The following is a 14,441-nucleotide window of genomic DNA, read 5'->3' as shown; positions in this document are numbered from 1 at the left end:
GATTCTGAACATTCAATTTGAATGTAAGTATTATGTTCAAAGCCAATGTTTGAGACAATATGAGAAAGAATATGAGTACAATTGGATCAGTAAATTTGTGTGTACAATTGGAGTAAAAATGCCTGATAAATTCCCCCTCCCCCCATTCTACCTTCTATCAGTGCCTTACATTGTGTGAAGTCAACACATATACATGTGCAGTATTTGATGAGATGATCATGAAAATATATGTCATATTAAGTAATTTCGTGTTACCCTGGGTGCCAGACTTTTAACTACCGGGGGTAGGTCTGGTAGAGAATCTGTTCAGCAATCAAGGCAGATACTGTAAGTGCATTTAATTTCTTGGGGATTTAATTTTACAGCAGCGGAAAAATGTAGTGTTCACGGTGCTTTTCAATCTTATTTTTCAATCTTATTTACAGTACTGTACTGTAGTCACACACTGTTTTATGAATATTCGCGGTGGTTTTATGTTCGTGGTTCAGAGGCCACCGTAAATATAAAACCACTGTGAAAGTTTCTACATTTACAGTACCCGGTAAGCACTCCACAGGTAGGCTGGAAAACTCTCCCTGCCTGACAAATCTCCGGAGTGCTCATCTAAGGTCGTCGGGAAGACCTGCCTTGGCTGCCGATCAGATTCTCTGCTGGCCCTGGCTGAAAGTCTGGTACCCAGGGTATTTCATGTACATTAGAACTGAGTGTTGCAGCGATGGAGTGCAAGTGAATGATGTGAGTTCACATCTTAGTTTGACTGGAAACCCAGAAAAATTCAGCCTCTCTTCTTATTAATGGTTGATATACTCATGGACACAATATAAAAAACATCATGAACGGAAAACTGTAGCTATCATTGTTTTTTTATTCAACATTGCTTGTGTGTTCAATTCAGTACCTATATAGTATTGAGTATGCAATAACTGGCAGAGATTATTAACCATTAATAGGTCAATTTTTAAACTTGCAATGGAATGTAAAAAAAAATGAAGTAATTTCACTATTTGCCAACATTCACTGGTAGAATTCATAAAATATTATAAGCATTCACTAGATATGCATAGTCATGATAAAAATATATCTATGTCTCCTTTTGATAGTACATTCCAAACTCCTTAAAACTACATGTACATCATTTACATGTATTCCCTTTTGATTAAAAAAAATATCAAAATCATGACGTTCACTGTGATATCTGAAGTTCACTGCAATAGATTCAAATTTAGGCAATACCCCATTTGTTTGTTATATGCACATAAAGAAGCAATCAGAAAAACAATATGAAAATAAACAGATTTTTTTGCACTATTAGCCCTTGATTAGAAAAAAAAAGCAGTGGCTGTAGCTGTATCCAGTATAGTATGTACAAATGTGTGAGGTATGAAAGCCCTCCCTTCTGTAGTTACATGTAGATTCCTGGAGACACAGTCTTCTCTGAAGTTGAATTGGATTCTTGTTAGAATCTACTAGAAGCTACAGGATACAGTAAACCAGAACATTAACAGAATTCTATCAGAATCGTCTTCAGAGTACTTATCAAAATCTAACTACAGACGGGCGTGCCCAACCACAATCCTCCTGTAGACTGTGTCGTCTAGCGGAACGTAGGTTTTCCTGCCGTTGTCGATCACGAACAGCGGATCCGCGACCCTCCTGGGGTCGAACCCTTCCTTTACGAGAGCCGCCTTCTGGTGCTTGAAGGTTCCTGTCACCTGTGATTGTGCATACGGACTTGTAAGACTCATTAGGACTTTAAACGATACAAACTGTATCTTTGTTTTTGACAAAGATTTAAACGCATACACACAACTAAAGTTCAATTAGCTTGGGGAAGCTTTCGAGACGAACTCTGTCTCTTTGTCAACCCGGAGGTCTCATCTTGGAGTTTCTTTGTCACGTGACGTTTGATGGACATCATCACGTGACAAGACACAGTATCTCTGTTATATACGTTGTCTGACCCTTGCCTCTTCCCTCATGACCTCAATGAAAAGCGACCTGCAGGCCGATTAGAGCTTTCATGACTAAACAAAGGTTCAGACAAACAAACAAACAAACCTGTATCTCCTGTGTGAGCCGGAGGAAGAGCGGCTGTGCGTAGGTCGGGAGTTTCTCTGTGATGTACCTGTACAAGATATATGTAAGGTTAAGATGTCTTAGATTTCTGAAAATGTGCAATAATATTGTTGTAGTAAAAAGGCCTGATAAGTTCAGCCATTTTACCATTCTACAAAGCAATTATAGTGCCTTATTTCATGTGAAATTGGCACATATAATATTTTGTGGGATACAGGTATGATAAGGAATTCAAGTAAGTTACCAATTCTATCTGAATAGAGTTACTTAAGTCCTGGAGTAGTTATAGTGCACTTTTCCCAAGAACACACCTTCTAGCTAGGTATCGAACCCGGGACCTCTTGATCTCAAGTTTTCTAGCCGAGCCACTCGGCTATTGATTAAGCAATGTATATTGTATGTAAATGTTCAGAACCATGATATGTGCAGACTAGGGGTGGGTACCGGTACAGAAAATTCAGGTCCCGGTTCAGGTCCAGAGGATCAGGTCCAGGTCCGGACCTGAACTTGGACCTGCTTCAGTATGACTCATACCAATGGTCCATTTCACTACAAAGAAATCTGTTTGGTGGAGTATTAGACTCACACTGGTGTACATGTTTTAAAATCCTACAACGCTAACTGCCTCTGTACGATTGACTGTAAAACTTGGTAGAAATGACTGTAAACTCTACTCTACTTCAAACTTCTTATTTTCTTCCACTTGCAAGTGCCAAAACGTGTGAAAGCCTGATCAAATAATCTGTTAATTTCCTAATCAGTCCAACATCCGGTCCACCTAATTTTTTCAGGTCCGGTTTTTCTGGACCGGTCCAATGAGAAAAAACGGTACAGTGTACCGGTGTGACAGCGATCTCGCCCCCCCAGCGATCTCGCCCCCCCGGGGGGCGAGATCACTAGCGTTTTCGCCCCCCTTTAGCGTTTTCGCCCCCCCCCCAAGAGCAGCTGGTAACTACATATTACAGGTGCGCTACCTGGTACTATACTGCACCTGGGGAGTAACGTATATGGTGTGTTACCTGGTACCTATATGACACCTTATTACTGTACCGTAAGATGTCATACCTCGAAAGTCGATACCATATCGTTCGGTGCAAACATGACATTGAAATGAAAAAGACAATTTTTGCAGCTGAGATGGCATAAAAACAGTGCTACTGCGAACGTATAAATCAACACCGTCTATGGTACACGTCAGGTATATGTTTTCAATTTGTCACAGTGTTTTCTTTCTTGTGCTGGAAACATTTCCAAAGCACTAACAAAAACACACGTGAATAATAGTTTCTTATTATAAACACTATCTACGCGCAAGTTGATAGAGCTGTTGCTAAATGCTAAACAAACACTGGTAAAGTACCAGTCTTAAGAAACACGGGTAAATGCATCAGTTCCTAAATACTAGAAAAACAGTCATGTTGGAGGTGAAGATATCCCTTGGCCAGGTGCATATACCAAAATGTGCGTTATTCTAATTAATACCTAATATTTGCATAATTAATAAAGAAATTACATAGTTCTTTTGTGGTCACTTCATGCTAGAGACTTCATATTGGAGATATATAGGCTGCTTGAGGACAGGTGAATACAATGAAATACATCTTATGTCAAGACTCAGGTATATGCAATAATGGGAATACAAGGGACCCAACCCTCCTTGTCTGAAACAAGTTCAACTATCTTATCACCATGTAATTACGTTAATATTGATACTATGAATGGAGTTATGTATCAAACTCGTGTACTTATATCATTCTGAAACTGCATTTTGTGATTTATACCAATCAACTTCTAAAATGTCATGTAAACCCGTTTTTTTTGGGGGGGGGCGAAACCGCTAAAGGGGGGCGAGGTAGGGGGGTGAGATCACTAACCGGGGAGGGCGAGATCGCTAGTGATTTCGCCCCGGGGGGGCGAGATCGCTAGTGATTTCGCCCCCGGGGGGGGCGAGATCACGGGGGGGGCGAAATCGCTGTCACACCGGTACCCAGCCCTAATGCTGACGTACCTGTACCAGCGCCGGAAGTCCGGCTGCTGCCCCGGGAGGGGGATGATGGAGGCCATGCCTGCCCGACCATCCTGACCTGAAAACACACGAAAAACTCTCAGAATAACATGAAAGTTATTTGCATTTTTTTTTAACACAACCAAGCAGTCAGAAAGCAACTGGATTTTTGAAAGGGCCAGACATTTCAAATAAATCTGTTATCTTTCATCAGGCATATGTATCCACAATTTAACAAAAGAATGTAATTTTAGAAAAGTTTCCTGACCTGGCACCTTGACCCCGTACACATTGACTTCCTGCACCCCTTCCATCTTACTGAGAACCTGGGCAACTTCAGTGGTCGCTACATTCTCACCTTTCCATCTGTAAGAAAAAAACACATGAAACACAAAATAAATTCAAAGTAAAAAAAATAAGATTTTTGACTGTCCTACTGTCTTCCATTCATCGTGTAACCTTGCGGACACGTGGCATCAGTCACAAAGGACTAACACTCATGGACCCATGAGTTGCTGCAAGGCTATAACCATTGCTGACAGTTGAAGACCAGGCACGTTTCAATTTTCACTAAGTTGAATAATCATCTCAGACTCTTTTTATGTATACCACCTTAGCAGTCCAATCATCTACACATGCTGCCTAATGAAGCACAAATTTGTACTGAAAGGTGTAAAACTACTGGTAAGTATTGTCATTGGACGACCATATTGCCATCTGATCTCCCCTACCTGATATAAGATTAGACCCACAGTACAGCAGTGCATCACCAACGAGGAAATCCTCAGGAGGGCCAACTCCCAACCCTTAAGCAAGATCATCACAGGGAAGAGGATGCAGCTGGCAGGGCACATCCTGTGCCTACCGAACCATAGGTATTCCAAAGCAGCCAAGACTTGGATTCCTCCAGGTGGTAAACGAGAGAGAGGAAGACCAAAAAACACATGGAGGAGGACATTCAATGAGGACCTGAGGGGAGTCAGCATCACATGGGGAATGGCAGAGCAGGCTGCGTCTGACAGAGGACGATGGAAACTACTTGCTGCCTAATGTGCCTCACGGCACAGGAGGACCTAAGTACTAAGTAAGTACAGCAGACATCCCTACCTGAATGTGTCTCCCACCCGATCCACGAAGTAGATGAAGTACTCCTTGTCGAACACCATCAGGTCCCCCGTGCTGAAGTAGGCGTCCCCTTCCCGGAAGACGTCCCGTAAGATCTTCCTCTGAGTGAGCTCTGGTTTCCCCAGGTAGCCGATGTAGGGCACGGCCGGGTCCGTGGGGCCCACCAGGAGGCCGGGCTGACCTGGAAAAGGGTCATTGATTTTGTTGGGATAATCTTTGATGCATCCAGTGGAATTATGAGTGTTGATATTAAATCTGAAATGTCTCTGAACTTATTTTATACCTGGGCCATGATAATGTTAGGTACAGGTTTTCTGGACCAGGTAATTACTCAAAGGTTATCACATGGGCTTCTACTGTTATCAAACTGGCTTCCATTGATTAATTTGAATGCACTTCACATGCGCCACGAGTGCCGTTGTCAAAAATTCATATACTTAGAACCAGATTTGGACTTAAGAGTTGCTCTCAAAGTCTCATGTTGTTGCAACCTTTTTCTATGGAGACAACAAAATTTTCTCAACTCGTGCCACTTTGCATTGCAGTTTTGTTTTCTTGAGTGAGCTAGGGTCCGCAGATTTTAGCTTGGGTCGATTGGGTAACCGGAAAGCCAACATTTTTTTTTCAGGGCCAGACCACTGACCTCTGCATTAGAATAAAAACTGACCTATTTTGACCTCCTTGCACCATCCGTCCTTCCCTCTGATTGGCTCGCCTGTGTCAATGTCACACTCGATCACAGACGACGGCCGGTATTTCTGGGGTTAAAGAACATCAGTCAGCGGCAAATCTGAAGGTCATGATCCTACGTTACATCATCTATGTGGTAGTTTGTACTCTCCAAGCAGAGGTTAGGCTCCGGCTGTTGTTTTTTTTACGTTTTTTTAGTTGCTTTTATATACATATAGGGCTTTCCATTTTTTATTTTATCTTCCTGTGTCAAAACTTAACTAATTGGCTGGCGTACTTCAAGAAAAATGACAAAATAGAAAGCCCGATAAACACGACTAAAAAACGTTAAAAAAGAGGCCAGAGCCTAACCTCTGCTTGGAGAGTAGTAGTTTGCAGGTGAGACAGATGTGCTCTATGTAGCAGAGACTGTCATTCTCGTATACAGCTGTAGGGCTGATGTTAGATTAATATTAGGATTTTACCTTGATCAATACCCACCAAAGGTAGGCAGGTAGGTACTGTAAATGTATTTAAGTATGTATTTGCGGGGATTTAATTTTGCGGTAGCGGGTAAAGGGACTTTTCGCGGTGGATTTAAGTTCGCGGTAACACCATAGACTGCAGTCTAATACCATAATAGAAAAATGTTCGCGGTGGTTTTAAGTGACCACGAACATTAATCCACCGTGAACATTTCTGCATTTACAGTATGTTGTTGGCTGATACAAGATAGGGTACGCTAGCTATATATTAGGTATCCCGTCTGGGTGAATGATGTATCACCGTATTGTGTGGCTGATACGAAACGGCACTTCACCAGGCCTCCATTCGGGTGATTTGTAGTGAATCACCAACTCCAGACGGAAGGATTTGTACCATCGTACACCAGGGCATCAGACCATAGGAGGCCAAATATAAAGTACAGATTCAGGTGATTTGTAGTGAATCACCAACTCCAGACAGAAGGATTTGTACCATCGCACACCAGGGCATCGGACCAAAGGAGGCCAAATATAAAGTATATCAGTGACACTTCCTTGGAGGAAGAAGTAATGGACTAAAGGACCGCAACCTATAGCTAGATAGAGATGCCTAGAGCGACATTATTTGTGGCACCTCGTACGAGGATGAACTCAACTGAACTGAACTGAACACTTACCCTGTACATAGGCGAGTACACCCCCACTGCTCCGACCTTGTTAGAAATGTTCGTCAGTCCGACGTTTCCCTCCGTCATGGCGTAGAACTCTCCGATCCGCGGAATCCCGAACCGGTCCTGGAACTGCTTCCAGATGTCCGGACGGAGACCGTTCCCGAACGCCAGGCGGACTTTGTGGTCCTTATCGTCTGGGCGCTGCGGGAGAGATTATTACTGTCAGCAGGATGACTCAACTAACATGCCATCAAGAAAACATATCATAGATGTTCCTTGCTCATTCTTGGCAAGACTTAGCCTCCATAGCAGGCTCTCTGGAGTAACACTGAGAATCGCCCTTAGGCATCTCATTTCAAAAGCTAACAGGAGAATCTCATCAGACTTTTTCTGAGTCCAAGTTTCATATGCATAAGTGAATAGGAAGTATAAGTGCCGGGAAAAGATGCATTTTAAGACAAAGCAAGAGGAGATTAAAGAATCCTTCCATTGTACCTATTAACACACGTGTTGGAATAATTCATAAGTCATAAAAGGCAATTCGCATGTTTGCGGCAAGCACAAAAATTTGGGTTGACATTGCCCACTTTTTTGTGTTGAAAGTTACAGCAGCTGTTCAACATTGATTGAGCATGTTATAGAATGATATTCTTGAACAAGAGACAAGAGACTTCAAAGTCTAGAACAAAGCAAGAATGACATCAAAAAAGCAGCAATATACACAAATCACACATCTCAGCCCTACCTCAGGCAGAGTACATAAGTAGCGCAGCAGCTCTCCAATGTAGATAATCACAGTGGCGTTGTAATGCCTGCAGTCCTCCCAGAAATGGTGGGCAGAAAATTTTCTCCTGAGCGCTACCGTTGCACCTGCAACATACATGGAACAACAACAAAAGTTAAAATTTAAGGACGACTTGGTACGACTATGAGCCAGGCATTGAACTGACAACCTACCAACTGCAAGGTGAACACTCGTTTGTGTTATCCCAACGGTGTTAAAGATAACCTGGACGGACAAAAATCCTTGGTGGAAGCTACAGGTGGCTTGGGGACGCCTTCAAAGGCCACATACTGTTTGTTTTGCTATTGTTATCATTGTTGACGAAGTGTATCAGCGACCTTTTGCATACGATTATCTCATTAAAAACATGTTTTTCAAGGTCTCAGTTCAGTCTTTCTAGCTCCTAGAATAGTGTTTTCGCGACAATGGGAATTGGCTGACGGAAATAAATTTCGACCTGGCTAGAGCCCTGGTCAGACAGTTTCCCAAATCACATCCAGTTGCTTGAGTAATTGCTGTTTGGCGCATGTCATCCCAAATTTAACAGTACTGTAAATGCAGAAATGTTTGTGGCAGTTTTCACAAAGCAGTCTTACATACATACATACATATTCATACTCATTAAAAATAACAGTCTAACTGCGAACTTAAAACCACCACGAACATTTTTCTATTGCAGTAAGAGACTACAGTGCATGGTGCTACCGTAAACTTAAAAACAACACGAACACTCCACTTTCCCGCTAACACGAAATTAAATCCCTGCAAACTTAAAAGCATTTTATACTACAGTAATTGGGCAAGTGTGAACCTTTTCTTATGGTTGTCCCTACCCCCAGAATGAGCCGGCTGGAGTGGTACATGTTATCCCAAATTTTATAGTTACTGATGAACAGCGAGGTGTGAAGACTAGCCGGCTGCTGCCTACGCCTTGGTCAGTACCCTGGGAAACCAGCTCGAAGAAGCTTCGTAAAGAAGAGTTACCGATCCCCTGCCTAATGGGCACCCTCCCACCTCCATACACCCGCCTCACTACCAGCTGGCCCAACTTACGCTGGCCCCCAACTATCGCTTGCTTCTCGAGAGGCAAAGCGATAGTTGAGGCCAGCTTTTTGTGGGGCCGGCAGGTGTTGGGCAGTGGGTGTTCCGTGCGTGCGTGTGGTGGGGATCGTCAAACTAGGCCTTGCGCGCCTCGAAGGAGTCTGCATTTTCCCAGGGTACTTTGTTAGGGATCCCAGCAGCAGTGTCAGGGATCCCAGCAGCAGTATATAATCACATACATGTTCTAGAAACTACATGTACCTTTGCTAATGGTTGTCCCGATGCCCAGCATGAGCCCGCTGGAGTGGTACAGCGGCAGGGTGACGTACAGGACGTCCTCCGAGGTGAAGCCCTGGATCAGGAGGAGACTGTTACCTCCGATGATGAACTTTGTGTGCGGAATTATCGCCGCTTTGGGGAGACCTGTGTGCAGTCAACAGTTTGACTCAGTAAAGAGGCTTGCTCAGAAAAAAAAAAAAAACAGAAAATAAAACATTGTACTTTGTAGTGTAGCTCCTTAGATCAGGTAAATCACTGGATAACAAAGCTCTGTGTCCACAAACAGAGACGTAATACCCAGCTAATTTTTTGTCTCTCATGGCATACAGTATGTTTGCTCTGCAGCAGTGACACCTGTCCCCGTCACAACTGAGAACTGGCATAAGGGTATTTTCAGCCAAAGTACGGCCAAATAGTTCTGATGACTACTTGGGCTTTGAACAATTTCTAGCAGCTCGTCCGTTGGGATTCAAACCAATCTGCGTGATGTCAGCTATGCACCAAAATTGCATAAAAGACAATGACCTAAACTTTCCGAAGTGAACACCCAGCCCAATTTGTGATAAGATTTTCAACAAAAAATACAGTCAACACTTAGGCCATTTTGAAATTAGGCAAGCTCCTGCTGATCAACAAATTCGACCGGCATTTGATTGAATTGTGACCAAAGCTTAAGGTAAACAGACCTAGGAGAGAAACAGCTGTGTGGCAATTGCTAACAACACCACGACAAAGCAAACACTTAAATGATTGTAATCCACACCTCTCTGTTTACTGAGCTCCTGTGTTAGATGGATAAGTCTTTGCTTCAAATCTTATCCTGTTTAAAGTCATCCTCGATTGACCCATCTCTAGTAGGTACAGTAAAACCTGCCCAAGAAGGCCAGACAGGGAACTAATAATACCTGGTCTATGTGGACAGGTGGTCAACCTTAAGACAAAGTTTAATGCTTGTTTCAACAGGAAAATTCTATACAAACCAGTGGTTCCTGATGTGTAGATGTAGCACAGAGTGTCTGCGGGAGTGATGGTGACCTGGACCGTCAGCGGTTGGTCGGATTCTCGCTGGACCGGTCCATCCCAGGCAGACAGCCCGGCAGGGGGGTGAGCAGAACCCTGCAGCCAGATGGTCGCACCTTCCGCCTGCAGTTCCGGCATGAGCTCCAAGGTGGCGTCGAGCAGTGGTTGTCCTAAGCAAATGCCAAAAATAAGTAATATGAAAACTATACGAAAATGGTTATGTGTTTGAATTTCTTGCAGAAGAAGAGTTTGAAGATCTCATGACTCTACAGTCTCTCGTATGTCTTTTTTTATTGTAATTCGATAATTATGCAAATAATGTTTTGATTAACATGATATTTATGCACAGAATAATTAGCATTTTTAAAATACATAATGTTAACAGTGAAAACACAGACAAACCAAAAACAACATCTTTATGTACCATGATAGCCTCCTTCATGACCTGGACTATGATACACTGTAAATCACTAGTTCTGTCACCTCTGACCTGTTCTACCTGCCAGTCTAACAAGTCTCTGACCTTTAGTTATAGATGTTAGTTATACAGTAGAAGCCACTTAATTGCACAGCCTATTTGCCAGTGAATTTTGTGCAATTATCCGGCAAGTGCAATAATGCAAAGTTATCTAGCTGGACTGCACTGTTTTGGGAGTTGGGGATTCCGTGCAGTTAACAGAAGCGTGTGTTAATCCGATGTGCAATTAACTGGCTTCTACTGTAGAAGTTAGCCGTACCTTGCCCCACGATGAGACCTTTCGTCCCTGCGACCCTAAAGCAGTGCATGAGAGCCTGCCCACGCAGGTTGGTGTTGTTATAGATGTTAGTTGTAGATGTTAGATGTTAGTTATAGATGTATGTACCTTGCCCCACGATGAGTCCTGTTGCCCCAGCGACCCTAAAGCAGTGCATGAGGGCCTGTCCCCGCAGGTTGGTGTTGAGAAGCGCCATCTTCACCCCGACTCTCGCCAGACCCAGGAACGTCCAGATGAAGGCAGGCTCGTTGTAGATCAGCAGCGCGACCGTGTCCCCCTTCTGGAACCTAGTGGGATTGCAGTTGTTATAGTAACAGTTAGGCTATACAGATCAGCAGGGCCACCGTGTCCCCCTTCTGGAACCTGGTGGAGTTGCAGGAGTAATATACATTTGTAAGTTAGGAGTTAGTAAGTTATGTTGATTCCTTTATATGGATGACATCCACTGGAAACCCAGAACTGATCCAAGCTTGCAAATAGAATAAAAAAGTTTGTCAATAATTAAGGTGCCTTTACCATGAAATTCAAGTGGCTGCAGGAAGGTTGATAAATGACTAAATAATCAGCAAAATAGTAGATTCTTCATTTTTGTTCTTTCACATCTTTGACTTTTGAATGACTTTGGCATATAATTCGATACTACATTATTTTGCAATTACAGCATAGAACTTTTCTGCAGCTGTGTACGATTTTAATACAGTGATGGTCGAAAATTGTTAGGTGACTCGTGTAAAATCCTACACCAGACCGATAGACCATACTGACCCTCCCTCCCATACCCAAACTCATTTATATATACCCACCCCATGCCGTGGAAGAAGTTGGCGACCCTGTTGGCCATGGCGTCCACCTCCCCGTACGTGTGGGCCTCGGTACCGAACAGGAGGAAGGGCTTGTCGGGGTGCCTCCTCACCGCCTCCGCGAACTGACTCAGCACCGTCCCGCCAGACATGATGATGTTGGTGAACTTCTCGATGATGGCGAGCTCCAGTCTGACCTGGTGACGGTCCCGGAAAGCGTACGGGTACATGTAGCTGTAGATCCCGGCAGCAGCCGCTACCGCCCCGCCCACGGCCCCGGTACCGTACAGGACCGTCTTCGGGTTCACTCCCTCCGGCCACATCTTCGCAAACTCCCCGTGAAACAATCTAACAAACCCGTTCGTCAGAATCTGTAGGTTCTCTACTGAGGGGAGTAACGCTCATGGCTGCGCGAACGGTGCAAAGTTCACTTCTAACTTCTGTGCAAACCCCGCGAAACGGCCTCGACCCTTGACCTTTGTCCTGCGGTAACCTTGACGCTTGAGTTGTTGCACACAACTATACATGTTGGGTATGAAGGGCGTCAGTCTAGCCGGTCACAAAAGGCGCATTTTAACTTCACAGCCCAAAACTCCGACAATTTGAAACATTGAATACGCACAGACTGACAGAGTAACGAAATAGCTCCAAACGCTTGCCAGATGTTTTAAAGATTAACGTTAGATAAATAAATAAACGCAATGGAAAGGAAGTTTAGGTACCGAAAAAGGCCAAATATTTGCGGAGATTTATTTCAATGTTGGCGGTTTTCTCTTCTCGAAGACCATTATATTAAATCCAATTTGAAAATTTTTGTTTTGTTTTTGGAACCATTATATTAAATCCACGCGACAATTTGGCCCTCTACAGTAGGTGACCGGGACACCAGACTGCCCACCATGCGGTCCCGGTTATCAGTTGAACAGTTGCTCCGGAAGGCTTTTCTCAATTATGGATGTCCACATTCCACCCGGGCCATTGTTTATTCAGCGGAGAACCATCGCGTTGTTGGTCAGTGTTCCCAAATCCGTTATGTGCATCACATGGGGTTTGGCAGTTTTATTAATTTTATTTTATTTTGTCTCATTTCATTTATCCTATTCTGTTTTATTTCATCTTTTTGCAATTGCAACAGCCAGAGGACATCCCATGCAGCAATGCTGAGTTTGGGAGCCATCAAGCAAACAGTTGAACCTTCACATAAAACAACGCAATAGTGCATCAAATCATTCACTTGTCCTTGGTGCTGAACACCATTCATTCACACACTCATAGCCTTACAAACAAACCTGTCCTTGGTGCTGAACACCATCCACACACACACACACAAACCTGTCCCTGGTGTTGAGCGCTATGTTACACACGCAAACACTCCACCGCACTTTGCCAATCAGAGAAATATCCAAAAGCTATAACTAGGAAATATGCAAGACACGGCGGAACAAATTGGTGAAATACTAATTGCAACTGCGGTACGTCTCCGAGGACCGTAGATGGAGTACAAGCAGATTGCAGTTTCAGTCAAAGTTAGAAATCTCCGCTCTGAGAGAAGATAGCAATGGAAAGAACTGTTCTGTTAAGAGCTAACACCTCATGATCGACGGTAAAGATGTAACAATATAGAAGACCGCACGAAAGCGACCTCTAGCGATACATCTGATCATCATCATCATCATCCAGGCGTGCTGGTTGCACGGATGGCCATGACTCTCTTCCTCCATCCGATACATCTGAAGTTGCAGTTTAAGGATTAGAAGTCGCAGAAATGTTCGGTTTATATTATATTATATTATGGTCAACATTACTACTTTTCCGTCTTGTTTTGCATTATATCATAATATGGTCAATAATTCCTTTCGATCACAATGTAAGTTTTTATTACTATCAGCTGTATAAAGATAAAACGGAGTTTTCAGAATGGGAGACAGCTAGCATATTTAAGAGTAAATGACTGTGATAGTGAGAATATTTCTACACATAACTGTAACGTTGTAACGTTGCAAGTAAAACAACTTTTCAATTCCAAATAATTTGGAATTTCATGGCTATAATATTAAGTATTTTTAGACTTCTTATAGTGGGTGGGTGTCAAATTGTCAGTAATATATAACGTTACATATGTTTATTTGATTTAATCAAAATCATTTGATCAAGGTGGTTAAAAATTGGTTTTTAACCTCCTTGATTTGATAATGTTCTCCCTATGGCAAATAACGTTGTAGTGAACGCCCATGAAAAGGCGAATAAAACAACAACGATAGATAGCACACACTTGGAATAACCAAGCTTGTTCATGTCGTTTCAAAGGACACGGAACGTTGTAAGTAACTTTCTTTGTCTTGAGTCAAATTCAAGAATCTTGGCAGACGGCCGCAGAGCAATTACATTTGTTTTTCGCTTTTTTTGGCCAACTGATTCTATTTCTATTTCTATGCTGAATACTACTCTTTCTGTTTGATCATGCGATAGAATTCAGACGTGCTTTTGACGTGATTTTCCTGTAACTTGAGTTACGTACAGGTGCGCTATACAGGTGTTAGGTTTCTGCGCTAATGGTGGCAGCGCATCACAACGCAAACAAAAACAATGCCACATTTTTAGCCGCATTCAATCTTATTTTTCCTATCAGACAAATCAAACAAATCGTAGGCAATGTAACGAAATACTTTATGGTGTAGGTGTATCAAATAAATCATTCGTTACGTTTGTTGCTGATTCATTCTTTTTCGCG

At 42.9% G+C, this 14,441-nt stretch overlaps 1 protein-coding gene across 1 annotated transcript; it reads right to left on the bottom strand.

The window, feature by feature from the left end:
• Positions 1-1,359: 1,359 nt before the first annotated feature.
• LOC118409452 (very long-chain acyl-CoA synthetase-like) lies at positions 1,360-12,216 on the bottom strand. Its single transcript, XM_035810486.1, has 12 exons — positions 11,714-12,216; positions 11,019-11,197; positions 10,116-10,325; positions 9,118-9,279; positions 7,777-7,901; positions 7,038-7,232; positions 5,874-5,964; positions 5,189-5,387; positions 4,350-4,447; positions 4,085-4,160; positions 2,059-2,125; positions 1,360-1,712 (listed from the first exon to the last, which is right to left on the bottom strand). The coding sequence occupies exons 1-12, from the start codon at positions 12,031-12,033 to the stop codon at positions 1,548-1,550; spliced, it is 1,887 nt and encodes a 628-aa protein (XP_035666379.1). The 5' UTR covers positions 12,034-12,216; the 3' UTR covers positions 1,360-1,547.
• Between the last annotated feature and the right edge of the window lie 2,225 nt (positions 12,217-14,441).

Source organism: Branchiostoma floridae, chromosome 2 (assembly GCF_000003815.2).
Source record: "Branchiostoma floridae strain S238N-H82 chromosome 2, Bfl_VNyyK, whole genome shotgun sequence".
In the NCBI taxonomy this organism is placed as follows: domain Eukaryota; kingdom Metazoa; phylum Chordata; class Leptocardii; order Amphioxiformes; family Branchiostomatidae; genus Branchiostoma; species Branchiostoma floridae.
This window is presented reverse-complemented; position numbering and strand designations above follow the sequence as displayed.

Coding starts and splice junctions, on each gene's coding strand:
- LOC118409452 (XM_035810486.1), bottom strand. CDS start 12,033: ATGTGGCCGGAGGGAGTGAACCCGAAGACGGTCCTGTACGGTACCGGG. Junction 5,965..7,037: donor TGTACTCGCCTATGTACAGG/GTAAGTGTTCAG, acceptor CTTTAACCCCAG/AAATACCGGCCGTCGTCTGT. Junction 4,161..4,349: donor GTACGGGGTCAAGGTGCCAG/GTCAGGAAACTT, acceptor GTGTGTTTTCAG/GTCAGGATGGTCGGGCAGGC.